This window comes from Melospiza melodia, chromosome 9 (genome assembly GCF_035770615.1).
Source record: "Melospiza melodia melodia isolate bMelMel2 chromosome 9, bMelMel2.pri, whole genome shotgun sequence".
In the NCBI taxonomy this organism is placed as follows: domain Eukaryota; kingdom Metazoa; phylum Chordata; class Aves; order Passeriformes; family Passerellidae; genus Melospiza; species Melospiza melodia.
In genome coordinates, this window is record NC_086202.1 from 7,516,392 (window position 1) to 7,544,296 (window position 27,905).

The 27,905-nt window shown below is 35.8% G+C and overlaps 1 protein-coding gene across 4 annotated transcripts in view; it reads right to left on the reverse strand.

Annotated features, from left to right (window-relative positions):
• Nucleotides 1-27,905, reverse strand: part of ATRNL1 (attractin like 1) — a 428,637-nt gene that overhangs the window by 186,193 nt on the left and 214,539 nt on the right. For all 4 annotated transcript variants that reach the window (XM_063163139.1, XM_063163138.1, XM_063163141.1 and 1 more), the window contains exon 26: nt 17,103-17,181. In XM_063163139.1, coding sequence (XP_063019209.1) covers nt 17,103-17,181 — 79 coding nt within the window. The remainder of the gene's footprint in view (nt 1-17,102; nt 17,182-27,905) is intronic.

A 27,905-nucleotide genomic window follows, 5' to 3' on the forward strand; every position in this document is an offset into this window, starting at 1 on the left:
TGTACTCCTTCAGAAAATGCATTGACTTGAAAGAAACAATCTTGCTAGCTATTACTGAAATTCATTTTAATAAGCTGCAACTTGGTGTTTTCTTATTTAAGTCATGTATTACAGTTTTCTTCTTCAATTTCTGCTTTGCTTCACATTCCAATGTATGTGTACCTCTAATGAGGATACAACTTTTAAAATTAAAAGCATTAATAAAATGGAGCTTGTAGATATTTTTAAATTTAAAAAAAAAAGTCAGATGTGAATAAGCATCTGGGGATCTGAATAGTTATTTCTTTTATTCGAAAAGCTTCCAGCAAAAGAGCTGTTTCTGGAGAATTAAAGGTATAATCCTCTACCAATGCACTGACAGATACTTTATGGCTGGTGCCTTTTTTGACAGTATATGCTTTAAAGCCATTCATATCAGTAAGAAAATATAAGTTTCACATCCAAATGACGTAAATCTCTTTCTATTGGAACTTGTTTGAACTTCCTTTTATTCCCTCCCTTTGAGTGGATAATAAACCATGGCTTGCCCAGGTGTGCAGCATAAACGAAACATGGAAACACCATTCCTTGTGGTCATATTCAACCCTTATTTTGATCCCTGTCAATAAAGAGAGCTCTAAGTACTCAAGTACAAATTTAAGGAGGTCAAGAGGCCTCCATTTCCCACTGCCCTTCCTGCCCTGATCCTGGGTAGTAAGGCAAGTGCTCTCCTGGCAGAAGCCAACAATATTGTGCTGCTGCATCCTCTCTTCTTCATTACATCAAGTTGCACTGTCCCTTTTGTCCTCTTAAACCTTTTGTATGGTGATTTTGACAGTCAAGAAGCAGTCTAATCTTTCATTATTATTGTGTACCAGCAATGCACTCAGGCAAAGGCAGTGCTTTCTCTAAAGAGTCATCAATCTAGAGAAATCATTTTGACAATTGAGTTCAAGCATAAAAGCCAAAAGGCAGAGGCCTTTTAGAAGTGCCAATTTTAACAAAAACACAACACAGCTGAGATGTGTTTCATAAGAGCATATTCAAGTACTAACAAAATAGAAAAGAAAACTAATGATGAATAACGGAAAGGAGAAACAGATGTATCTGATGGGAGAAGGAATGAGAACAGTGGAAAAATCAAAGATAACAGCTATACAATCAAAATCAGGAGGACAAGGAAAGAAAGATATAAGATCAATTAAATATGCTTATTAGAATCTCTTCCCATATTTCTGGCAGAGACTAACAGTATAAGAAAATGAGTACAGCTGTACAAGTTTGTCATTTACTTGGAGAGGCTCCTCATGAAAAAGCTCAGTCATAGCTAATCTTTCTTCTGGGAGCTTTCTGAATAAGTGGCAGAGAGTGCATTTGAATACTTGTGCAAAAAATAGTAAAGATAACTGAATTACAGCTAAACACACAAGTAGTGTTCTTACAGCATGATGATACAAATAAAGCAGTATTTCTAGAGAAATAATTTTTCTGAGAGAATGACATTTCATACCAATATCATGGAAAGACATGTGCCATTCTTAAAAAAAAATTGGTTTTTTTCTATTTCTGTGTTCTTTCTATTAAGAGATAAAAACCAAACAGAGCCCCAGTCAATTAAGGATGAGTTTCCATTTTGAATAGAATTATGATTACAAACTCCCTAAGACATCAGGAAGATGTATTTTTTCCTTATCTAACCAGTGGGTCCCAGTGTGCAAAGCCACACAATCTCTTCGGAGACTGGCACTAAGTATGCTGGCCTCACAGCCACAGAACAATGACCTGCTGCAAGACACGACTGCACTCCAATCTGCAGAGTTACTCCCTTGTTATCACACACAGCAGCCATTCAGCACCAAAGGCACCTTCACTTAGGATTCAACAAACATTCATCTTGAAGAAGAAGAAACTGTAAAGTACGTTAATGAAAGGTATTAAATATGCGCAACAGCTAAAATGGGAATGAAACTCTCCAGAATTTCAGAACTTTGCTCGTTATTATCAAAAGCACATAAGCACCACTTGACAAACTTTAATGTGAGCATGGGGGTGGGAGGAAGTGTCAGTGTGTAATTTTGTTGAGCTAAAACATTACTCTAATTTAATCAGACAAAAAAGCCCTATTTATAATTGATTCAGTATCTTTCACAAACAATTTTATTTTCCCACCTTTTCCCTTTGTTCACTTAATTGCTAGATTGTTTTAAGAATGCATGAAGATCAAAAGCTGATTTTATGGCACTTTGAGGTGTGAAAATCAAAGACAATCACAAACAAAAGATGATTAAAAATAGCTTTTTGCCCTCAAAAAATAAAATTTTTATTTTTAGATTGTGGGTTTTTGGTTTTTTTCCCTGCTTAAATATTTGTGAATGGTGTGAATTACAAACTGTGTTGGATTCTTCAAAGCAATCACACTCACCTGATGCAAAGCACAGAAGAGGCAGGTACAGAACAGCTGCAATATGAAGGCACAGTACACACTGGACTGCATTGTGGCTCTTGTGTATCTCAATGTTTTTCAAAAGCTGGAAATCTTATACAATTTACTGATGGGGCATAACACCATCAAGATCAGAGTAGCTCAATAATTGTAAATGGCAAAGTTTTAACCTCACTAAATCAATGGTAAATCCAGCAACAGCTGCTGTAGGATTCCCCTTCTTGCAGATTTATCTATTTAAAATTTTAGTCTGCCTCCTAGAACATGCAGAAAAAGCACCAAAGGTAGGCAGTTGTGCCTGCATGTTCCTCATTTCCTTGTTACCTATTTGGGCCATGGTATTACAGTGACCTGGAGAATGGCACATGCTTTCTGTTTGTGATGTTTCAGGCTTATCCCACAAGGCAAAACTCACTGGCAACAACAAATGTTTTGTTCAGAGACTGCTTATCTATATTCTGAAAATATTTATAGCATCTTATTTTTTTTAACAGTAATGTGAGGGCACTCATGGGTAGGTAAAACTAGCTCTTAACATCAGCTATAGGGAAAATACTGCCCTGAGTAAATCAGGCAAAAGTTTTTATAGAGAAACAAATGTGTGAACAAATCAATGTTTTTCACATGAAATGAAAAAGAAAACAATTGATTTCCTAGAAACAGCAATAACATGTCTTTGACAGACTTCAGTGTCAAGTACCTACTTCAACTGGTGCAGAGCAGTCCAGTGGATGCTGCTTTTGAAATTCAGTGCTTCCAAAACTGATAACAGAGGGCCAAGTCCCACTGGGGGACTAAGCCTACAAGAAGCTGAATCTCTGATCAGAGAAACATTCTGTAAACACTTACAGTACTTTCCCACCTGGAGGACACTGAGCAAGCAGAATGAAAGTGCTGCATGACAGCTGGCTGCCTGAGGCCTCCCTCCATCATGGGGAGAAAAACAAAGCCAGGGTTATTAGACATATATATATCCTGCAGCTCATGTTGGTAAGAATCAAACAGGAAAACAAAGGAATTTAAGCTTCCCCCTAGAAACAGATAATATTTCCCTTCTCTTGGAGTAAGGAGACCCATAAACTATGAATCTGTGTACTGGGATGCTGTGGGATTGAGCAGTAAATGGGCACTTACAGAGTGTCAGAATTGGGATGCATGGAAAAAGCGAACACTCTGCTCAACTCGGTAGCAGAAATAGCATCTGCAAAACGTACGGATTAGAGGAAGATCTCTCAAAGATAGCAGAAACTTTTCAAAATAATGTCAGCCTGACCTGAGCAGGATGCTAGCAAAATAGAGGGGTATAAACTTTCCTTTGTAAGTCTTAGCTATGAATGTGAATTTTATGTGGGTTGACAGGGAATTTTTGACTGTATCAACTACTAGAAAAACCTATTTACTGCTGAGATGATAGACTATATTTATTCATATCCTATTTTGCTTGCAATCCAGCTAAATCACCTTATTTCTTTATGTTAGAGATATATATTTACTTGCTTCTTCCACCAAAAAAAAAGTTAAATCTAAATGAAGCTGCTTACCTTACACTAAAAGTGAGATTTTTTTCAGCCTGAAGAAAAATATCTTTGTCAGAAAGAAATGTTTTGTAACACCTTTTATACCACAGTATTATTGCCAGTTAATAGCAGCCTTGTAAGTGGATATACAAAAAAATGACAAAAAAGGTAATTGTGGGTGTTTTATTCATTTGCCATTTGCATGCATTCCAGTTGATAAAAAAATTTAATGCAATTAAATAAAGTTAGGATTTAGCTTTTGCATCACTCTGTGCTTGATTCAAATATTTTACCCTAAACCATTTTTTAGGGACAAACAACATGGAAAACTAATAGCAACATGGAAAAACTAATATTCAAATATCGGTGATATCCCAAGCATTGCATTTCAGGAACAACACTAATAAGAATTTGCATTTGAGAGATATTTTGCTCAAATTGTAAGATTTTATGCAATTTTCTATCAATGATTCAAGATAAAAGAAAAGTCAAAGGTTATATGTAAATTGGTCATTATATAAGGGAAGAAAGCATGTTTAAATTATGCCAGTTGCATGTCAGAAAACAAGCCAATCTGAAACTACTGAAAATATACAGTATTTTCCATCTGTAGGATATCATCTGTCACAGGATACAGGAAAGCAAGAAGAATGACTCACAAACATGCAGCAGCTACCTCTTATAAGAATTCTGTGTATGTGCTAAACAGTGCTGTTGTAAAAATGTGTATCTTAAAATACTGTTGAGACTTTAAGTCACTTAAAGATTCAGTTAGAGGAAAATCAGAATAATTGCAAAACTATGTATGACAAAAAATCAAAAAAACCCCAAAACAAACAAAACCTCAAGCAAAACAACACAAAACTTGCTCAATTTCTCATCTATGTGTGGTTTGCAATTTGTAACTCAAATAAGCTGCCTTGCCTTGCCTGCCACTCATACAGGAAAACCAGTAAAATTACACAATGAAGGGGATGTAAGGTGCAAAACAAATAATCCAGCCCAAATCATGAAATGAAAAGTCAAAAATGAAAATAAAATCAATCCACAGGGTGACTCAGTCACTTGGATGGACATCATGGACATGAACTTAAATGGCACAATAGGTAAGGGGCTATTTTTGAACCTGATTTTCTAGTATCTGAAATTTTGTAAAGTTTAACCATGGTACATGACATCAATAACTTCAAAGGCTGCATTTATGCAAATGAGATATGTAAAGAAGAAAGCAGCTCCTTAAAAGCCTTTTTAATGCAAAAAATATGATGGAATATCTGGATAATTACTTGCCTTTATTGCCATTTGGGACATAGTTTTGCAATGAAAGTATAAATACCAAATTAATATAGATTTTTAAATAGTCTTTAATTAGGAGGTGCAGGTGCTATTAGAACACTACTGTGGATTTTTGGTGCTGCAATCTCATATCATGTAGCCTTAGTCTAAGAGAAATCCTGGATCCTCATCCCTGGAAGGGCTCAAGGCCAGGTTGGACAGGGCTTGGAGCACCCTGCCCAGGGCACAGGAGTTGAACTTGATGATCTTTAGAGATCCCTCCCAAACCAACCAATTCTGTGATTCTATAGCAAATAAAATGCTCCTGGTATGTACAAAATACTATGACTTCACGTGTTTTTTTTTTTAAACATAAGATCATAAGGTTAAAGAGATCTACAGAAACTGCCAAGGGATTCCTTCCCACCCTACAAAGGCATATCCAGGTCTCCTAATTTCTGTCCTGCATTTGCCCATCCCACTCCTAAAGGCTTACACTGACCAAGAGTCTGCATTGTCAGAGATTATCTACTGCAGAACTACACTACCAATATCATTATTATTTATTAATTTTCATTGTATCACCTGAATGTTCTTTGCAACATGGGCACTTTGTTTCTCATCCTTTCTACAATAGATTCAGATAAATGCATCATTCCATTCCCCACCTTCAAGGCTTTTATCACACCTCGCCATGATCTTTTATGCTATGCAACTATAAAACAGACACACTTTCCCACTTCTCCCCTCTGAACATTTCCAAATGCTCTACAGACTCTTTGAACTTTTTGTGTGTCTAAGCCGTCCATGATGTCCAATTAATGCCATACTTAGTAAAGGACAAGAATTACATGTCTCAGAGTTACATATGCAACCAGAAATATATACAATTTTTTGTAACTAGATTGCTGTTGACTTATATTCAGCTTGTGAACCTTTCCAAGCCATTGATCAGCTCTGAGGAATTGCAGCACAGTCAGCTTTTTCTTCATGCTGTTTCTGTGAAGATGATTATTTCTACCAGATTATTTGTAAAACTTGCTTTCACCAGTACAGACAGTGCTTCCAATTTCTAAAGGTTGTTTTGAAGCTTGATCCTGCTTGGAACACACTCCTGACCCAGCTCCTCATATGCAACTTGATTAGATGTAATCTCCAATTGCATAACTTAGGTCATTAAAAAACACTGATGAGTTCCGGAGCTAGGAAAAAGCTTTGAAGGGGCTAATGCAGAAAACTACAGTCCATACAGAGTTAATCCCTCATTTCACTGACAAGGAACATCTGATCATGGGGTTCTGAGCAGTTTTGCACCTACTCCACAGCAATGTAATCATGGCAATGCTTCCTTGCCTTCCCTGTCAAAGTATCCTGGGATGGACTTTTTATAGTCTTTATAATGGCCAACTGTACAAGCACCAGATGTTCTCTCCTCCATTCAAAAGGACTTTGATCCTACCTTGGAAGAAAAGCATACTCTTTTTGTGTGATTGGGTTGATGAAGAAAACATCCAGGCTTTAAATCTTTTTTATTCCATAGATGCTTACAAACAGCTTAGCTTTTATTGATGGATGTTTCTGGGAACTCACTGACTAATTCTCTGGCTCCTCTTTTCCTCCCTTTCCACTGAGATGATTTACGTCCATCATTTTCTGTAAGCTGACAGCACACTGGATGCTCTAATCAAAGGTGGACATTTTGTGCATGGGTGACTTAGTCATTAACAACATTAACACTGTGGACTTGCTTTCCATGGGAATGTGGAAAGGGACAAGTTCATTATATTATACTTAATAATGTACATTATAATATATTTAATATACATAATTTATATATTTTATTATTCTGAATATTATTACTGGACACTGTGAAGGTATTAAGTCCAAACTTGGTGTACAAGCCTGATACTTGTACATGGGCCACACCTGCAGGGATACAGTATTTTTCTAACATTCATGTTCCCACTCTTCTAGAAATATTATTCCTTAACTTTGTGAAGATAAAAAATTATTATGGTAGGCAAAAAACAGTGTAGGATCAGTACTGCGCATCATTAACTTATTCAGAAAGCATAAAACTCTAAGAAATGGGTGATTGATTTTAATTAAGATGAAAATCAAACACATACAAGATATTTCATACCTTCCTAATGTATTTTAGCAAATATTGAAATATGTATGAATATAACACATTAAAGTAACAGACTGTATTTCACATGTTTGTATTTCTTCACGCAGAAAATATTAGGAGGAAGATTTAGTGTTCATTTAACTCCTTTCTCCTGCCTAAATGAACAGAAACCTAAATAAGTTGCCAGGGACAAAGGGTTATTACAGAATAAAGCAAAGCAGTCATCAAAGTCCCCCAATTAATACCAACAGAATCATTAATGAAAACTGTGTCACCACCACCTGTACAACTGTTTGTGTCCCGCAGGTGAGGAACTGATGGCCCAGGCAGTGAAAGAATTGGAAAAAAGGCACCTACAACAGCAGAAAGAAAAGGACTGACTTCCAAAGCCAAGCTTCTCCAACTGGGAAATTGTATTTCCCTGCCTCCCTTAGTACTTCTGACCATGGCTGCACAAATATAAAAGGCTAAGAAGCTACAGCTATTTAAGCCTATGATAAGTCTTAATTAACTGGGATTTTCAAAATGTATGTGAAGCAGAAAAAAAACATAACAAGCTCAAGCTACAGGATTCATTGTGGTTTCAGTTTTGCTAATTGCATGAGGGTCAATTGACTGCCAAAGCAGTCTGGGCTAATTTACTGATGTCACAATTGAACTGCTGTGGTGCACTCAATCCAATGAATCCCAAACAAAATATCAAATGATATTCTGTTTTCCAAAATTTTATTGTGTAAAAATTGAATGGCATGGATAAAAATAATCATCTCTTCAAATATTCATATTCCCTATATTACTTTTGCTACTATAGAACTGTACTAAAATAACATTACATTAATTTTAATTAGTTTTGCATTTCAAAGCATTTCTTCCACACATAGTATGTTTTTATGCGACTTCTGTCAATACTTGAAGATAAAAGGAAAGCCAAAGGTTATATGTTAATTATTAATTATCTGTTGAAAATAATGTAATGAGCTTGGTTTGTATCAGGTCACACTAACTCTCAACTATTGTTTGTGAACTGCTGGAGCAATAAAAAACATAGCTCCAGGAAGGATAAACATTGCTTTGTTAGATCCTTAAAAAAGAATAACTACTCTACCTTTTTGTAGGCTGTGTCATTTACCCATGGGGTTTTTTAAAGTACTATTTAATTGTGGGTTTTTGGGTTTTTTGGGGGTTTGTTTGTTTGGGTTTTGTTTGTTTTTGTGGGGTTTTCTTGAATTGGATTTGGTTTTGTATGTTTGTTTTGGATTTTGGGGTAGGTTTTTTGGTGGGGGGAGGAGGGGAGTTTGCTGGGGGTTTTTTTTCCAACCTAACCTTTCACAGCTGTTGGCAGGTTCCTCCAGAAATAAATATAATTGCAAATCCTGTCACCATGACCCTGTTATTATTTTGCCTGCTATCCAGAGAAGGGGAAGAAGCCTTGAAGGTGCCCAGATGAACTGCACAGCCAGTGTTTGCTCAAGAGGGATGACCCCAAGGAATGCTTGTGTGTACAAACATCTACAGAGAGTACAGAAGTCCCCCATGGAATTTGTTGATAGCAACAGCACTGACACTCACAGCAGTGAACACATTCTGCTGACAGAGTAAACCAATTAATAGTGCAGGCACTGAAAAATTCAGTTGGTAAAGTTATTTAATTTCCAGCTGCATTGATCTTTGCATCTGCTTTGCATTGATTATTAAAGCTCTAAGTTTAGCAGGGGGTCATCCATATAGGAGAAACTTCAGTGCCTTCAAAATGTTTTTGAAGAAAGAAACAATTAGTCTGTATATTATCAACACTAACTTTAAGAGATAAAAAGGTGGATGTGCTTATTCTGGAAGGCAGCTACTATCCATACCGGGCAAGGTGAAATGCAAACACTTTGGAAGAGATTCAGGAATGATCTGAATCCCACCTTACTGCTACTCAATTGCACACATATGTAAATGTACCTAAAAATCAGCTTTGAAAAAAAATCACGTATTTGCAAGGAAATGGGTGTTTGTGGAAGCAGGAGCAAATGTTCCATAAACTACAAGCAATAAAAGTTATTGTTTGCATGATTTAATGTAATTTTTAGAATACATGGCTAGCATTCAACTGTAAAAAACCAAAATTTTAGGTAGAAAGGAAGAGCAGGGTAATAGAGTGGAACTATACTTTCCAGGCTTGGATTTTGAGTTATTTCCCTGCTCTTTGGAGGAAGGACAGTTCAGACTTCTTTCTTTTATTCTTCTCCCATTGCAGGGGAGCCAAAGTTGCCCACCCAGTGCAACTAAAATTTCTGGAAACTCTGAGAAAAGCAATGGAGTATCTACAGAGGAGTATTTGCATTTTTCTCTTCAAGACCTCTTACTGCAAATTGTCAAACATTTTCATTCTCTCTTCATATCAGTTCTTGCAACACTTCTGTTGTTTGCAGCTAAATTCACTCTTTTCTTACACGGCTTTGAGAAACAGAAGGTTTGTTTGTGTTTTAATAAACACAAGCAAAAAAATTGATGCTATGCTGCAAAGACAGAGGAAATACAAACAAAGAGTCTCACCACTTTGGGCCAATATTCAACACCTGCTCTTTCTTTTTTGTTAGGAGACAGCAATGAATCATCTATTTTGGTGCAATCCTGTTTATTTACAAAGAACACATCCACCATCCTCATTCCTTTAGCACTGTGGAAACCAATTCAAATTACTTTCCTTGTCATAAATTCTAAAGGAGTTATCTGGCTTCTTCCCAGGGTCCCACTAAGGACTGCCTTTCTCACTGTCTGCAGCTTTTTGCTGACAGCTAGTTTGCTAAGAATTCTGCTAATGCTCGTATGTTTATAACCAGTCCCATGGAAAACTCGCAGACCATGCAGCTCAAAGCACCCTCAGGTTCTGCCAAGTGGCCACTTGCCTCAGGCAATCTTTTTCATTTGGGCCAGTTCCCTCTCTCTTTAAAATAACCTTAATTTTACCTTCCTGTTGCCTTGAAAACTTACCCCAGTACACTTGCAAGAGTTAACCAGAGAGTAAGACTTAATATCACCATTATAAAATTAGCATTATCTCCAGAAGCATTTTATATTCATATTTAGAAAGCTCAACTTTGATAATAAATTCTACTGAACAGAATATCACAACTATTAATTTTAAAGTACTGTTATCAGCAGTAAAAACTACATCCAAGCTTCCTTTCTATGCATATCCCAGGAACCACATATAATGAAACTAATTTATTTTGATTATTGCCTTTTGGGAATCTCCAGGCTAACTCCACTACACAAATGTAAGAAGGAACTTTGGTTATTATGTTAAGAAAAGCAAACTATTTTCTTCTCCTGGTCATAAGTATATATAATAAAACACCTACTTAGTTTCTTTTCCCTATTTTTTTTTTTTATTAAAGGACTCACAATTTTAGTTTTAAAATCTGTTGTTGTCTGTTATCTTCTTTACCTTCTGAATTTTTGTGGAATGAAGAAACAGATCTGTTAGCAAGCTCTCACAAATACTTTGTATCAGCTTTGCTTAATTCACTCCCAAACAGAAATTTTTTCAATATAATATTGAGTCTGTCACTGGCACCATTTAATACTTCTTTTTACAGAGAACAAGCATGTTGTGAGCATTACCAATATAAGAATTAATCAGATACTTTTATGAAATGACAGTATTGTAAATACAACATCAGTTTTACAAAATGCAAGGGAAGAATGTGAAGAATAACTCTCAGTATGGGACTTTTGACTCGATGGATTATTTGTATTGTTAACAAGAAGTCAGATCCCCACAAGTATCAGAGAGACTGAACACTGTGAAAATTGGGCAGGATAAATTGTCATTTGGAAGGGCATTTTATACTGACTGCAGAGGGAGTCCTGAGACAAGATCTAGTGTCAGCTACCCAGGCATATTGCTTGAAAGGTTCACTCAGAGAGGAACCTAAATTTTACATTAGAGAGAATGCAGAAAACATCAACCTAAAATAAATGCCTTGGTTATCCTCAGGAAAACTAGATCCACAGATGAAATAAGCAGTCATAGCTCTACTGATTTCAGAGGAGCCTGAGCAATATAACAAGTTGAGATTCTGGTCCTATGAATAGCTCCTTTGACTTCGGTAGGATTACTCACACAGCCTATGAGTAACTACATACAGATGTGTAAGATATTTGCTAAGCAACAGACAAGAAGATAGCAAAAAAGAAAAATTATCTGTGAGCTTAACAACTTATAAACTATATAATCCTGTAGATCCCCACACACATGAATACTGTTACACAGTGGGGTACATTAATTATGCATGTCAATATTTCTTAGCTTCCTTACATCTGCTGTTGTTGGTTCTTTGCTCACCCTGAAACACAAAGTATTGCTTTTGCTCATTCAAAAGCTGTTGTTCAAGAATACACCATATTCTCTGTGTTTTAGTATTGCTAAAGTAAATGTGTTGCATCCCATAAGCAATATCATATACACCAAAAGCCATTACTGTCTTTCTAAAAGAAATACTTTAAAGAATTGTCATTTGAATAGAAAGCAAAAAAGCTCGAGCTGAAATGCTCGTATTCTCCACATTCATTAGTGCTATTGACATAAGTGAACTTCTTTGTTCTTATTAGAGTTACCATAGAAATGAGCCTAAAGCTATTACATGAATCGTTACTGCTATTAAGAAGTAGTCTACTTCAGTTTCATTTGTCTATTTGTAAGAATTTTTGAATATTTAAGAGAATAAAACTACCTTGGTAACAAAATCAAGGCAGAAAGGTGGAGGGTTTTTTACACAAACATAAGCATATTTAATAAACAGAAGCAGTAACTTGAGCGGCACCCACACACTGTATGAAGGAAGCATTTTCTACAATTCCATGTTTTTATGTTTGTATATGCTATTCCTTAAGACAGGCAAATGGTGCACAGCTGACTGTATAATGAGATGCTGTATATAAATGATATTAACCTTTAAAGTTAGGTAAGCACTTTACACACACAATCCATGCTTTCAAGCATTTTTTACCTAAAAGGGCAATCATGCATTACTTCCCCATTGCTCAAGAGCTTTATAGTGTATTACATGAGGAAATAAGAATCTGAGTAATCTTTAAAGATATGCACTGTCTTTCTGGTGTGTAATTAAAATAATGTATAAAAAAGCGATTTATATCTTTTAAAAAGTGCAAATCTATTTTAACTAACTGACTGATCCAATATACACAAATGCATATTTCAGACTAGATATAGGGAACATATTTTTATGATCAGGGTGGTGAAACCTCCATGCCTGGGGACATTTGAGTTCAAGCTGGATGAGGCTCTGAGCAGCCTGTTCTGGTTGCTCATTGCAGGAGGGTGGGACTGAGTGACCTTTAAAGGTCCTTTCCATCTCAAACAATTCTATGTTTCTGTGATTCTAGATAGCAACACATGACACATTGGCACATGTCCTTTGTGTGTCTGAGTGAAGGGAAGAAGGCACTTTATGCACATCAGTGATTACAGGCTTTTGGATTAAAAGTAACAATTCCTTAAAACATCTGAGGGGACCAACAGTACAAAAAGTGCACGAAAGGAAATCTGAGCAGGAAGAAAACTGGTTTACCTTAGGAAGGGTTACATTGCTAAAATAACTCAACTAGAAGCTTTGTGCTTTATAATCCCATCTGTGTGAGTGACCTCAGTGTAATCTTGTCAGCAAAAAGAAAAGTTCAATGCACTATTAAAAAGAAATCATTTGGATGCAGATTCTATCAGCAGTGTGATGTCTTTCAATCAGAAGTTCATGAGACAAAACCTTTGAGCCACTACAAATCTGGCAGGCAACCCATCAAGTTTTCAGTAAAATGATCTATGAACAGATTGTCTTGTACCTATTCTGAGCAGAAGACTGAATTAATATTTTAGATATGAAACATGCAGAGAAAACAAATAATATTCTCTTCATATTTCTTATTTGGCAAATCTGGGTGATAGATCTTTTCTTGTATAAAGGAGGAAAACAGTCAGATTGGTGCTTCATGGATGGGCTCTTGTGTGAATTTAGGGTATAAAATGCAAGAGACCCAACAAATCATTTGGGAGAAAATGACAGCTTTTGGTTTTTCATCCAGTGAACTAGAAAGTCAAATTTTACTGAGAAAGGTGCTAGTAGAAAGATTTGTGAGCCTTTGGAGTAAAAAGAAGGATGAGAGATTAAAACCAAGAATACCTATCTGATCTTTTAACATAGTGTAGGACTCTTCTAAAAAATGCTTTGCATTTCCTAAACTTTGCAATATTTAGGAACTCCTTCATTTGATATGCATGTATATATTCCCCTTTTTCTAATCCTGCATCAATTTCCATACTTACCTGTAAAGGTTATCTTGCTCTCTCATGAATGTTCCAAACTCCTCCTGCTTTGTTTTTGTTTTCTTGGGACTTTGAGTTTTTTTATTTTTTATAAAGACTTTTGAGGTGGTTTTATCAAGACACTGCTATAAGAATTATGCTTTGGAAATCATCTCATTGTATTCTGTATTATTCTTTCCAAGGAACAAGCTCCCAGAGATGAGCCACATTCCACTATCTTACTTCAGCCCTTCTTAAAAACCTTTTTTAAAATGTCACAAATCCATGGGAGGGATGGGTGGTGGAAGGTGTCAAGGGATGCCAGGCAGGAGGCTGTTCATGTTCTACTGCTCAAAGTTTCACTGATCTTTTTGGAACTATAAAATAAAAGAATGATACTTTCCATTTTCCCTCAATGCAGAATGTGAATAACTTTGATGGTATAAAGTCAGACAGTGTCTGCTGTCTCTTGCCCTTTCAGAAGGCAGGAGAGAAGAAGAGAAGCTCATCCAGGAGTTAAAGTATAAATATAGAGTTCAAAAATTTGAGATAAAATATATCTTAAGAGACAGGAATGTAGGTAGGAAAAAAATATGAACCAAAATTTTTTTATGGGCAAAAAAAATTACCAAAGCTCAAGGTCTTAACTTAGGGAAAAAATATTTCAACTAGATAAAGTGAAAGACCAGCAGATAAGAGCAAAGGAAGCTAAATTTAGTGTAGAAAAACATCAGTTAAAGTTTTTTGGAAAACATTTATCCACTTTCATAAATATACAATGTAACAGTTTCTTACCTGTACCTATGATAGAACCTAAATTTTAACTGCTCAGCAAGATATGGGCAGTGCTCTGAGCAGTGCAAAGCAAGTATGTGCTGAATGAGCAATGAATTAGGAAAGAAACTGGAGGGGAAATTTCTAAATTAATGGGATAACTGAGACATTCCCTCTTCACAGTGCAAACAACTTGCTCCTGCTTTGTACTGGATTGGGGCCATGCTATGTTCAATTTGGAATCAATAACGTCCCAACTCAGGCAAGCATTGAAGTCAGAGGCAAAACAGGACAAGGTTCTGAATTTTCAGCTACACATAGGGCTCTACAAATCTTTAAAAAAAATTACAGGCTTGCCTCAAGATCCTGATAAAATGTATCACTAAAAGATGACAAGAACTGGATGGTAATGTTCCTCCTCTTTCAGAGGAAAGAAAATAAGGAGGAACAATAAAAGGATGCACAGCTTTTAATAGCAAGGTTTTCTGTATTTGTTTGTGTTCTTATTTATTTCTATTACTGTAGTTTGGGTCTATATTGAAGGTAACATCTAAAGAGTCAAACATTCCTGTCTTTAAAGAATGATGAAAGAGATTAAAAGCTCATCTGCCAAATGAGCTCTAAAGTAGATACTTCAGAAATCTTTTCAACACTAGATTGTCTCTGTGTGCTATTCATACAATTTATTTGCAACACTTAATTGCAAAATCTTATATGTTACATATAAATAGAAGTTTTCTAGCTAGATTAAAGGAAAATATTGCATGGAATGTAATAAAAAACTTGTATTTTACATGAACTGCTGCTGGTGGTCAAGAGCAGATTGAAAATAATGCAGATTTCTTTCAGCATTTACAATTCATAATGCCACTGAACTCTAGCTACAAGACAAAACCAAGTTTCTCTGGTTGTACTCAAGGAAAGCCAAGATTCTGAACAAACCATAAAGCACTGGGTTTTAATCCAGTTGCCAAGTATGTCCTTCTCTTTTGCTCTTCTGAAGAAGCTGGTTGATGTTTATGCTGCATTTATCAAATAGCTTATTTTAGCTTTCATAATAGTCTTAGAAGTACTTTTGATGATATTAGGAAAACAAAGCTTGGAAAACTTGAGAAACTTAGTTGTATGAAAATATTTTCATTATCAAATGATGCCTAAAGACCACATTAAAAATATTATATTTCAAAAATCTAAGAGAGCAGCCACAGAACACAAACCAGACCCTCTAGATCTGGGAAGGGGTACATTCATATTTGTTCTTAAAAACATCAATAAACCAACCTCATTGCCATCTGGAATTAAATCAATGAACTCCTACATTCTATCACAACACAGTTTTGCACAGAACTATCAAAGTACTGAGACAAATTTAAATGAAATGATATTATGTTGAATAATGTAGTTTACAGTAAATTTCATCTGCATTTTCAAGAAATAAGAAATAGATAAGAATTTGCCCACAGAAAATTTTTAACAATGTTCATATAAATAATTAAAAAAAAAGTACCAAAAGGAAACAAGTACCAATAACATACATTTTCCTTTGTAGCACCACTTGAAGCTAAACCTTGCCATTAGTACATTATAATTTCAGTGAAGGAAAATTATAAGTGCTAGTTACCTGGGACTTCTAAAGCATATATAAATTCACTGTAGATCTACAGAAAAAGTTATTTAAACATTCATAGTGCCAGTATACTAAGAAAAAAATCATTAAGTAGACCAAAACTTGTCTTTAAATAAACCCTCAAGATTATAGTACATTAAGCAAGGGATTTTTCCAAAAATCATCAAGATTAGAAGGTTCAAGAAGGGAAAACATCACTGTCTACAAATTTTAGATCTCCTTTATGACAGCAAAATGAAATATCACAACTATCAGTATGCAGTCATATACATGATGCAGCACAGAGAAAGTTTAACCTCATTTACATAGAGAAAGTTTAACCTCATTTAACTGTAATAAACTGTTAAACAGGTAAGAACAAAGATTTGGCCCAGATTTTTCAACATAGCTTTAAGAATTTAGACCACAAAAGAATAAGGTTGATTCTATGTATGAAAACTTACCGAAGATTTTAATCTGTGCCACAGATTTAATGATGTAACTACTGATTCTAATAGAGAGAGAAATTTGCTCCTTTGAGGGGAGGTTGAGGTTGGATATTAGGAAACATTTATTATACAGAGATGGTGGTCAAACACTGGAACAGACATCCTAGCAAGTGGTCAGTGCCCCAACCTCATCAGTGTACAAGAAATTATTATTTATTTGGACAATACTCTTATTAATATGATTTAACCTTTCGTCAGCCCTGAAGTGGTCAGGCTGAATAATTCTTTGCAGGACCCTTTCAACTGAAATATTCTATTCAATTATATTCTAAATATTCTAAATATGCCACCATAAGGAAATTTTACCTTTCTGCAGCCTAGTACTGTAATTCCTTTAGTTCTTGACAGGAGAAAGAAATAAATTTTTCTCCTTCTTCATCATAAAAAAGTCAAGGGTATAAAATGACTTCATTTTATTTTTGCAGTGCTAATTTTTTTTTGAAGTGCTAATTATTTAAATTGGATATACATGAGAAAGGGAAGGAGTGACTGTTAATCAAAGTTCTCAACATATTGTGAAAGATAAAGCTACTACAATAATCTGAAAGTTATTGATACCTCTCTCCGTCGAGAAGCCCAACAGGTTTGTTTGATTTTCCACACGACAGCAGCTACCAGCAGTAAGGATAAGAAACAACTGCAATTACAAAAGAAAAAAAATAAGAATTGTAACTTGTGAAAAGCTTATGTCTTTAGAGTATCAAAGGTAATAAAAGGCATTCTAGCATGGGAAAATAAGCCCCTTAAATTGGGGAAAACTAAACTCTGCCAGAATGACAAAGAGTTAACCATCCATGTTCAAAGTCAAAGCAAATACACATCACATGCTCTGGTTTTCTCCTGGAAATGTTTCCATTAGCATGGGATAAGCTCCAGTACAACCCTCCAGATACCCACAACAGTCTCAACAAATATGCACTGCATGTTCCATGTTTAGTAGATGAAAAAAGAGGATGAAGTATAGCAAAAAAAAAATATAGCTATTTATATTTCTTTCACTTTGTAAATTCTGAGTAATTTCCTGGGATGCAGGCAGGGTAACTACACAAGGAGTGTAATTAGTTTGAGGAGCTGGGTTTGCACAGTGACAATAGGCCTGTGTTATCTTATTGAGTATTTCCATGGGTAATTGCCCAGGGAAAACATCTCCAAGGACATCACCACATTACAGTTCCAAAGACACAACAGAAGAATTAAAAAAAAAAAAAGAAAATTAAACACCTGCAGTGTACAATCAGAGCAGACACCTTCTCTCTTGCTTCAGTATCTTTGTATTGTAACATTTAATCCATAAAGTATTTCAGTAGAAAGATCATTGAACTCAACCTCTTTTAGTGAGTGTCTGGATACTAGAAAAAGGCTTCTAAAGCTGGCACTTGTAATTACTCAGAAGATCTTTGAAATTTTAGACAGGTTTTTTTTTAATATAAGTATCTGGATTTACTAATTGTGTGAAAAACTTTCACACCATGTTAGCTCATCGACTGAACAAAATGGTTTCAATTAATCTAACACTTAACTACTGAATTAACTACTAGACATCTACAATTTTTATTTTCTGCCAAAAAGCTTCAAAATATATTCTTTAATACCGGAAATACCAAGATTTATGGAAGTAGTATAGTTCAGAGGAGTACTGTGCATAAGTGCAAAGTAACACCAATGTCTTCCTTTAAAGGCAAGTAAGTACAAGTGATTGTAAATTTATATTTGGTTGTCTAGAGAAGGGCTAAAAAAACCCCACTGATCACCAGAATAAATTCAGTTTTGCAGCAACATCTTTTAAGGTTTTTAAGTCAAGAAGGACTTATAAATAGCATTTTCCAGAAACATTGCAGTGTCCAGCTGGTTCCTGCAACAGATGCTTTAGGGCAGCATCAGGGTACTGATGCGCTGCTAGAGATTGGGATGCTGTGCAGGAAGCAAGGGAAAGCCAACTCACTCTTCCCCTCCTCGACAGTCCTTCCAAAATCCACTAAATTAGGGAAACAACAGCAACTCTGTTTGCAATTTTTAACTCAGCACTCCTGGAATTTAGAAAAGGTTAATACATGCAAGGGAGCTGGACACAAGAAACTTAGAGAGAGCCTTGCACTGTGTGACTGATTTATTATGACCAGGAAGAGAATATCTACCCTTAGAAAATTTTCTCCTTCACATTTATTAGTTTCTTGAACAGTTCTCTTAAGTTAGTAGAATAAAAAAAATATTCAGAGTTCTGGCTGAAAGACTTCAGACAAATGGATTCTGTGCTCTGTATGTCAGCGGAGTGGGTCACACTGAATTTTCCTCTCATCAGTCAAAACATCAATTACTTGCAAAGCTAAAATCAGAAATTAGTGTCTTAAAGATGCACCCATAAGGTACTATAAACCATGGGAAGTTACAGCATTGATAATGTGACTTTTGTATAATCTTTTCTTGGCAAGTAAATATTCTACTTTAATTTTTCCTCCTTTTTTTTATTTTAAGGGGGTGGTTTTTTAGGGGGTGAATCAAAATTCATGCTACAGAATGAATGAAGAAAGAGATGGAAAATAGATTTAGTGAAATTAACCTAGTTCCAGGCTGTGGTGAGATAACATCCCTGCTTTATGTAGGGCAATAAAAATTAAAGCTGACTGCAAAGGATCTCACAATGCAGAGTGACTTGGCAATAAAATAAGAGAATGAAATTCAGTGACAATGAACTGAAGGCAATGTGCACAAGAAAAAAAACCCCACCACAACTAGCTACAAATACACAATGATAGGTTCTAAATTAGCAATTACCACTCAAGAGAATGATCATGAAGTCATTGCAGATAGTTCTTTGAACATATCAACTGAATGTTTAGTAGCAGTCAAAACAGAAAATAGGATGTTGAAAGAGATTAGAAAAGGAATAAAAAACAAACCAGAAAGCATTGGGATGTCAGTGCATAAATCTATAGTGTGCCTGTACCTTGAAGCAACCATCATCTTATCTCTAAAAATCTAAGCTGAATGTAAAAGGTATAAAAGAAAGCAGTCAGCTTGGTCGGGGGAATGAAATGGTAGAAGAAATAAGTTCTCTTTGGCTTTGAAACAATAGGGATTTGAAGGGAGTCATGATAAAGACATTAACATCACAGGCAAAAAATGTAAAAAGCCAGCAGGACAGGTGTAGGTGGATGCTCTCCAGTCCCCCATTATACTTCTTATCTCCTCCTTGTGACAGAGATATAAAAACAGAAAGTGCAGTGCAAATTAAATGAATTGAAAATTGGCCATCAGGTAGATAAAAAAGAAACTGTCAGCAGGGGACCAACATCAGAAAAGGGAACTTCTAGATGAGTTACAAAGTTCCCATCAGATCCACTCAGTTTTGATGGGACAAATTTATAATAGCTGAGAGGTCTATGCATGACACAAAGACAAAAGTGGTTAATAGTGGTTAATGGCACAGAGGTTAAAGAGATTGTACAATGGTCAATTTTTAGATTTTTTTAATACATAATCATTGCTAAGTTGCATTTATGAGAACAAGGAAGTCAGACTTTATTTACATTGCAAAGAATTTTTTTCCCTTGGAATGAAAGAGTTCCCAAACCAGCTTAGAGACCAGTGTGAATGACAATTCAGTATGAATTACTGCTGGGATGCTGAAACAGAAAGGGTTAAAACAACCTTAAATACTCAGGTGCACAGTAGTAAGCAGCACTTGAGAGATAAATTTATCACTCTACAACGTACTGTCAAAACAGATACTATCAGACTTCTTCTTAAAGCTTTGCCATTGGCATTTTCTGAAAGGAGATTGGAAAACATGGAAAGAATACAGAGAAAAATCACAAAAGGTATTCAAAATTTGGACCAAATCTTTTGCTGACAGTGACTTCACAAATAAATCATTTCACTTTTGGAAAAGACCAAGTGGCAACTTGCCTGCAGTTAATCCACATGATCACAGATTATGTGCACCATCTCTGAGTCTCCAGTTGAGACTGAGTGCCATACAAATCAACAAACATTTGGATAAGTGCCTTTGCAAAGCACATGGGTTATGAAATGCTATGCCAAGAATGACTTTCTGCATTTATCAATGTAAATCCTCCCAATAAGACAATTTCCAAGACACTCTTAAAACCACAGCAGCCCAAGTATTATTAAGATTTTGTGCTCTCCAGAGCAAACAAAAAGTGCCAGAAGACAAGGATACAGCTTTGCACAGTTTCCCCTTCAAACCACGTGGAACAAAACTCGAGGAAACACTAAGAAAGCATGCCTGAAAAAGAGCAATCCACCACCAGCACCGTGGATTACAGGTTGGTTGGAAGTTATTGTCCTAGCATGACTTTGGAGACAATAAACAACTGGAGAACCAATGAACTGCAGAGGAAGAAGCCTTGAACACAGTTTGTGTCCAGCACAGCAGAGGAAAGAGGCCAAGGAAAGGCTGCAAGAAAACACCAGGGCTAGCAGGGAGGTCTGGGCTATGCAGATGCTCTGCCCAGAAGGGCTCTGGGCAATATGAAAACAGAAATAGTGATTTAATAGAACAAGGAGAAGGGAAATTGCAAGGAATAATTACTGCCTGCATAACTATTTTTGCAACCAACAGAGCAAATTTTCGACTTCCAGAGGTCACATTTAGGCATGTTTAGTGCAGACCTGGCTGAAGAAACTAAAATGTTTTCCATAACTCACAAATTAGTTTCTCTGTGATTCTTTAGGCGGCAAACTAAAAAGTGTTAAGGGAATTATTGGATGTGTTGCTGCTTGGTCTGGGCAAACTGAAATAAAATGTGTATATATCCTTAAAGATATTTAAATTGCATGGATAAATAGAAGGGGAAATCTGTGAAATGTAATGATCAGCATGTTTAGACCAGATGAATTAATGACACATTTGTGCCTTAAGCTCTATGAATGCATAATAAGTACACTATGGAATTCCTTTTTTTTATTATGCATTAATGCCTATAAATTACATATTGTATCAAAGTAATACTTTGGTTGAAGTGAAATAATTTACTTACTTTTTCAGGGATGTAAAAGGAACTAAGCATAAATATTTTAAGAATCAATACTGTAAATGGAAGGTAAACAAAACAAAACAAAATGTGCCATTCTCTGTTACTTCTTTTTTCATTCTCTAAGTATTTAACATACAAAGAGAATAATTGTTGTTTTTATGATTTTACTTAAGACAGTAAGGAAGAATTATTTGCACAATAATTCAAATAAATTTCCACAAACCAATGAAAGCAAACACTTTCACAAGACTAACTTTCATCTAGCATACTTTTAAATCTACCAAAATGAAAAACTATGCGAGATTGTGCTTTGAGCACCCATCACATTTACTCTTCTTGCAGGACAAGGTAACGCAGAGCCCACAGCTGAGCGTGGGGCAGCATCCCTGGTTGGGCCCACGCTGGGAGCAGCACAGCTGGCCAGCACAGGGTGTAAGGCTGCTCTACCAGCTGCCATCATCCTGTCCCCATGCTCCAACCTGTGACAGACCCATCCTGGTGTCCCAAGGGGAATTCCTGCAGGGCTGGCCTAGTGTGGATCTGGAATGGGCTTTTGAACCAACCCCTGAATGCCCCTGTGGAGCAGCCCTGGAGCTCAGTTAGAAGATGTGCAATGTTCACTCCAGAGCCAAAGGGAGTTTAGTTCCATCAGTCCGTGGAACTAAACTAGAGCTAGCTCAAAGACAAAAAAAGCATTCAGTGTGGATGTCAGGTCCTCAGCACCATCTTGCCCAAGTGATGATCTCTTTGTTCACACTGCTCACCAACAGAGAGAGAAGCTCCCAAAAATCCTTTCACCAGGTTTGTTAGGGGCATAGCAGACTCATTTACTGCCCACAGATATATATTGGCACATATTTTAAAGGCTTCTCCCAAGTCATTTTGAACATAGGACTTGGGCCATCAAGGCAATTTTTACTCAATCACCTGAGTCTTGCTGAGCTGAGACAGTAATTAAATATCCTTCTGTATCCACCAACCTCCTGCTCTTCTTTGACAAGAGCACAAAAATGTACAATTCCCTAATTAGCAATCTAAAGAGTGATCCCACACTCTATTGCTTCTCTTCTAGGGCTAACATGAACTACAATTTAACACATCCAGTAAAACAAACTAATGACAAAGAAACTTTTTAATGTGGATATATGCAAAGAAAACAAGTCTCATACCTAAGTTAATATCTTCAAGGTAGTACTGCAAAAGTTTCCCAACAGATCACATTAACTGTTTTTCTAAGAACTGCTTTCCCAACACATTATTTACTATCTTTCTATTGGCAAATAGAGCCCATTTTAATTGATATTTTATAAAGCAAGCACAATTCTAAAATAAAAATAATTGAACAATTATTTTTCTAACACCGTGACTTCAAATAGCAATTATTGTCACAGCAATTGATTTCTTTCATTGTACTTGACAAGAACATTGTGTTTATGATTATGATGTGCTGGGTTCAGCCATCCTTGTGTTAACTGGTGTACACATGACAAGCAGCTCCAAAGATTTCAACAGGATTATCTGAAGCACAAAGCATTGTAAACATAATATTAGAAGTCTGATGTGTATGACAGCAGCATATTTTTTAATGATTAATTAAATTGCTGTGAATCAGAAAGTTTTATAAACATCATTACAAGTAGGACTATTTCAGTGATTAGCAATTTAGAATGATTCTGGGAATTAAGTGTTACAATTCCAAATTAAATTGTATAAGGATTAAGGGAAAAGTAGTCTTGGCTAGCAAGGAAGTAGGATATGCAAATCCCAGTTCATGGTAGCACAATGCGTGGGGTCAGGGAAATGAATCCTGGCTGTGGAGCATTTCAGCCAGGAGTGCTGAATTCCTGCTCAGGGAGAGGCACAGCCAGTGAAAGGCATTGCCAACAAAGCCAGCATCCTCATCCAGGTGATCCAGGAATGTCCTTTTCCTATTCCTGCTTGTCATGACAACACCACCAGCACCAGCAGCTCCATGCACTGCCTCCATTTTCTGGAACACTCCATTTTCTGGAACAGATAAGCCAAGAGCCACAATTTTTCCCTTTTCAGGTACAAAATGTCATTGTTGCACAGCCTTAAACATGACAGGGCTTCTTCCATCAGTCTAGATCTATATTCCATTCTTTTCCCCCACAGCTTCTTTCTGAATTAAAGGAACCCAAGGAAAATGTGAACCCTGTAATCCAAAAGCCACAAAGGGTTCAGGCACTGAATTCTTGCTTTCCAAACTGCAGAGTTAAAGAAATGCCTGAATATGAGGTAAAGTATCTACGATAGTATTTAAAACTCAAAGTATTACCAAAAATAATTTAAATGCAAATTTGTATTTATTTGTGTCTCAAATGGAATTCACACAAGTTAAGCAACAAGTTTCAAGTTCATTTGAAACTAATTACACGGATAATTCTTCTTATCCAGATGAATGATTAAAATGTTATTTTTTGATGCAGTCCTGAAAATCCATATATCCCCAGAAATAACTCTTGCATAAAGTGATTCATGAAAGTCACATAACTTCCCTTAAAATTCTCTTCTCACACGTTCACAACTACCAAACTTATACAAAACAGATTGAGAGCTAATAAGAAATATATATCTGCCTTCTAATCTGGTCCTTCCAGACTCAACACTATATTTGGTAAGAACGCATGGAAAAGAATATCCACATGGAATTTGTTTTACTGTGTCATGGTTAAAACCATGATACTACCAAAAGAATGCTGTAAGTCTCCACAGCAGCACATTAAAAATTACTATTAGAAATATCATGAAAATAATTTTCAGTCAGAAGGGCAAAATGAAGTAAAATGACAAACTAAGACTTCAATAATGGTATAAATAAAGCCTCACAATTTAAGCTCTGAATGCATAATGGGAAAAGGGAGATTGAAGTATCAATGGTGTCAACTGCATTTTATATTAGTTATATTTTAAAGTAAGCAGTAGCAATGAAATATAAATATAATATGGATTAATTTATTAGTCAGAATAGCTACGATTTTTTGTGCTAAATAATTTATTAATATATATTCAACACAGAAAACCAAATTAATCCTTCTTCTCCCAAGGCATAAACTCCTATAACAGTTTAAAATCATCTCTGACAACTGCCTTTGCAAAGCCTGGGTTCATTGGTCTTTGCTGTGCAATGAAGCATCAACAATCTTCTTGAAAGTAAAGTAGAAAGAAACATTTGAACAGGGAATTTGTAATTAGCAGAAAAATTATTATGAAAAAAAGTATTGGCATTTTTTTCATTATGTACATGTGCCACAATGTTATAGAGGATGGCGGGGAGCATTAAATAACTTTATTCAATAAAATAATTATTAAAAAATAACTACAAAAGAAGTACACATACATTTTTTAGATTTCTATTTTCCTACATACATAATTCATGCATACATCCGCAAGGCTGTGGGTTTCTGGTAAATATACCACAAGCTGCTATAGTGAAGTATGAATGAATGATCAATCACACAAACAGCCTTTATATTCAACTTAAAAGGGAAAATGGATGCAGTGTACACCAAGATGCTATTGAGAGATCAACATTCCCATTTAATCTGCCAATCCAATATCAGATTAAAGCGAACCATGTAAAAGGACTCTGAAACATATTACACAATAAAGCTCTAGATGTGAACTTTTACCCTCTGTGGTTCTTCCTTTCACCTCTTTGAGGTAACAAATAAAAAAGATTTACAATCAAAACTATTTGATCTCATGTAAAATGAAATTATTCTCCACTGAATAAACAGAATATCACACCCATGAAGCATATGTTTCTTTAGTTATGGAAAATACTTTAATGTTTCATATAATTTTATGTGCTTGCCCTTCATGGGTCAAATGCTCCATATTTCTCTCAATAAGTGACAGTGCATGTGAAAAAATAATAAATAAAATTTATATGTATTTTCCACTGAAATTCTGGACAAATTTAGCATGATAGACTGAAATATAATGAAGAAGTTTAACACAGTCCAAACAACTTTTCCCTTCCATCTGTAACCTTGCCAATACTTTTTCCAAAGAGGCAAATATGCTAAAATGTGTAGGTGCAAAAATGTCATAACTTTCCTTATTAAAAGTCCTGTTAAAATTCAATTTTCCTAGGACAGAGCAAGGATTTTTAGATTTCCAGGCCAAAGAAGCATCATTCAAGAAGAACACTAAAAATTCTGCAATTGAACTGGATAAAGAATAAAAGCCCCTGATTAACCTCAACCTGATACTAGAATTTCAGCTACTAAGACTGAAAACATATTAGGAAAGAAATATAATTTTCCAAGTGGTGAATATTTACCTAAAATATCACCAAAAAATTATTGAAAACATAGAAAACCAACTATGATATAGACCATGATTGGGCCATATATGAGGATTAAATTTAGATCAAAAAATTCAGATTAAAAAATAGAAATAGATTATATAAGTAGTTTAGTTTTTACTGTGTAATTCTTAATGTAGCTTTTGGAGTTCACAGTAGCATTTCCATAATTTTGCTTCTTATTGACAAAACATAGTCATCCCTATTTTGGATTGAACAGATAATTTAGAAAGACCACAAAACCTCCCACACAAAAGACTTCATTTAGTACCAAGCAATTTTACCAGAATATTTGCATTAATATTTCAATACAGAAAATAAATTCCTTTGATTTAAGATGTCTCTTCTAAAAAGGAATAATCACATTTAATATTTTCGGACGTATGAAATTCACAGCATAGCACGTGGTCTAGCACCGTCTTTTCTCTCTCACTGTGATTTATTTCAGCTGAGAACAGGGACCTGGAATATTTCTGCCCTGCCATGAGAAGATTGCTCATTTCTTGGCTGTCACTCAGTGCCCAGCCCATCACACCGACCTGCCTGCAGAGACAGGCGGGCACGGGGCTTGACAAAGCTGCTTGTCACCCGCTGTAATGGGCAATGACACCACTGCCTGAAGGAAAACACTAATACTTTTGCTTCCTTTATTTCTTGTTATTGTTTCCCTTCATCAGCTTTCACCCCACTTCACAGTATTCCTCACATCTGGGAGCAAACTCTTGAAGTTAACTTTGCAACAGGTACATGTCATAAGAAAACTGAATTCCTTCTCTTTGGAATTAAAATGACAAAAGAAAAAATTCAAGTCCATTTATCACAGATGAAAACCTGTTCTAGTTCTTTTGCTTAAAGTACAGTGGACTGGAGTTTCATTAAAAAGTGACCAGGAAGGATTAAGTACTCTAGAAGAAAAATTGCTGTGAGCCCTGATGCTGCTGAAGACTAAGAAAATAACTGACTAACTGGATTTAAGAAAATACATCAGAAAACGTAGGGAATCAAAACATAAACGCTGTATGAATCATCTGCAATGCTTCTTAGGATACAAAATCCAATGCAGCTCTAGAAAGACACATCCCTGAAAGGAGAAAATGCCAGAGCTTCAGGAGGCACAATGAACACCTCTCACTGTATTTGTTACATAAAGGAAGAGAGACTTTCAAACTTTAACGGCGCTGCCCTTAAGGAAGGAAGAAGCCCATACCTGTTTTATACACAGGCACATAGGCCTTCTTCAGATATGTGAGCCACTAATTTGTGTTTTGAGAACAGCATCTGTTGAAATCGAAATATGGTGAGCACTCACACACACTTCCAAATGACTCAAAGGACAAAGAGAAAGATGAAAACCAGGAAGGAAATAATGGAAAACAGTTCTGTTCACTGACAGATTAAGTGACTCATCCCTTGTTTTGAAGAGCAACTGATCTGGTGGTACTGGGGAATCTCCTTTGCCTGCAGGCCAAAACCAAGTGGCTGCCTTCTCTGGAAATATGAACACACCAAATAACTCCACAGTGATGACAAAGTTTCTGTGTGATTCAAAGAGCAGAAGAACAAAACTACCTTCAACAATTCAAAACATTTAAAGAAAGGAAACCCAAGTCAAATTGCCCACCACAGTACAAATGTGCTTTTCCCAGTGGAAGTCAAACAGCTCTGTGCTTCCAAGTGAGGTGAAAACTTTAAATGCATCATTAAGTAAAAATCAATTTTATTCTAGCCTCAAAAGTAAAATCCATTTTGCTATGATAACTTGATTTTCATATTACTATAAAATATTCTAATTTGTATTTATAAGAGTTCTGGATTTTCTGAGATCCCAGCCATGGTGGATGCGATCTGATCCCAACACACTGGTTTTTGTCTTTCTCACAGAGATCAATATTCGATCTCATACAGATAAGCACTCCAAAATCCAGCACTAATTTACCATCCTTCATTCTAATAAGAACAAAACACGAAGGCAGGCACACAGACCAAAGGGTGCTGGTAAAGAGCAGGATTCTCCCATTGCAAACTCACCCC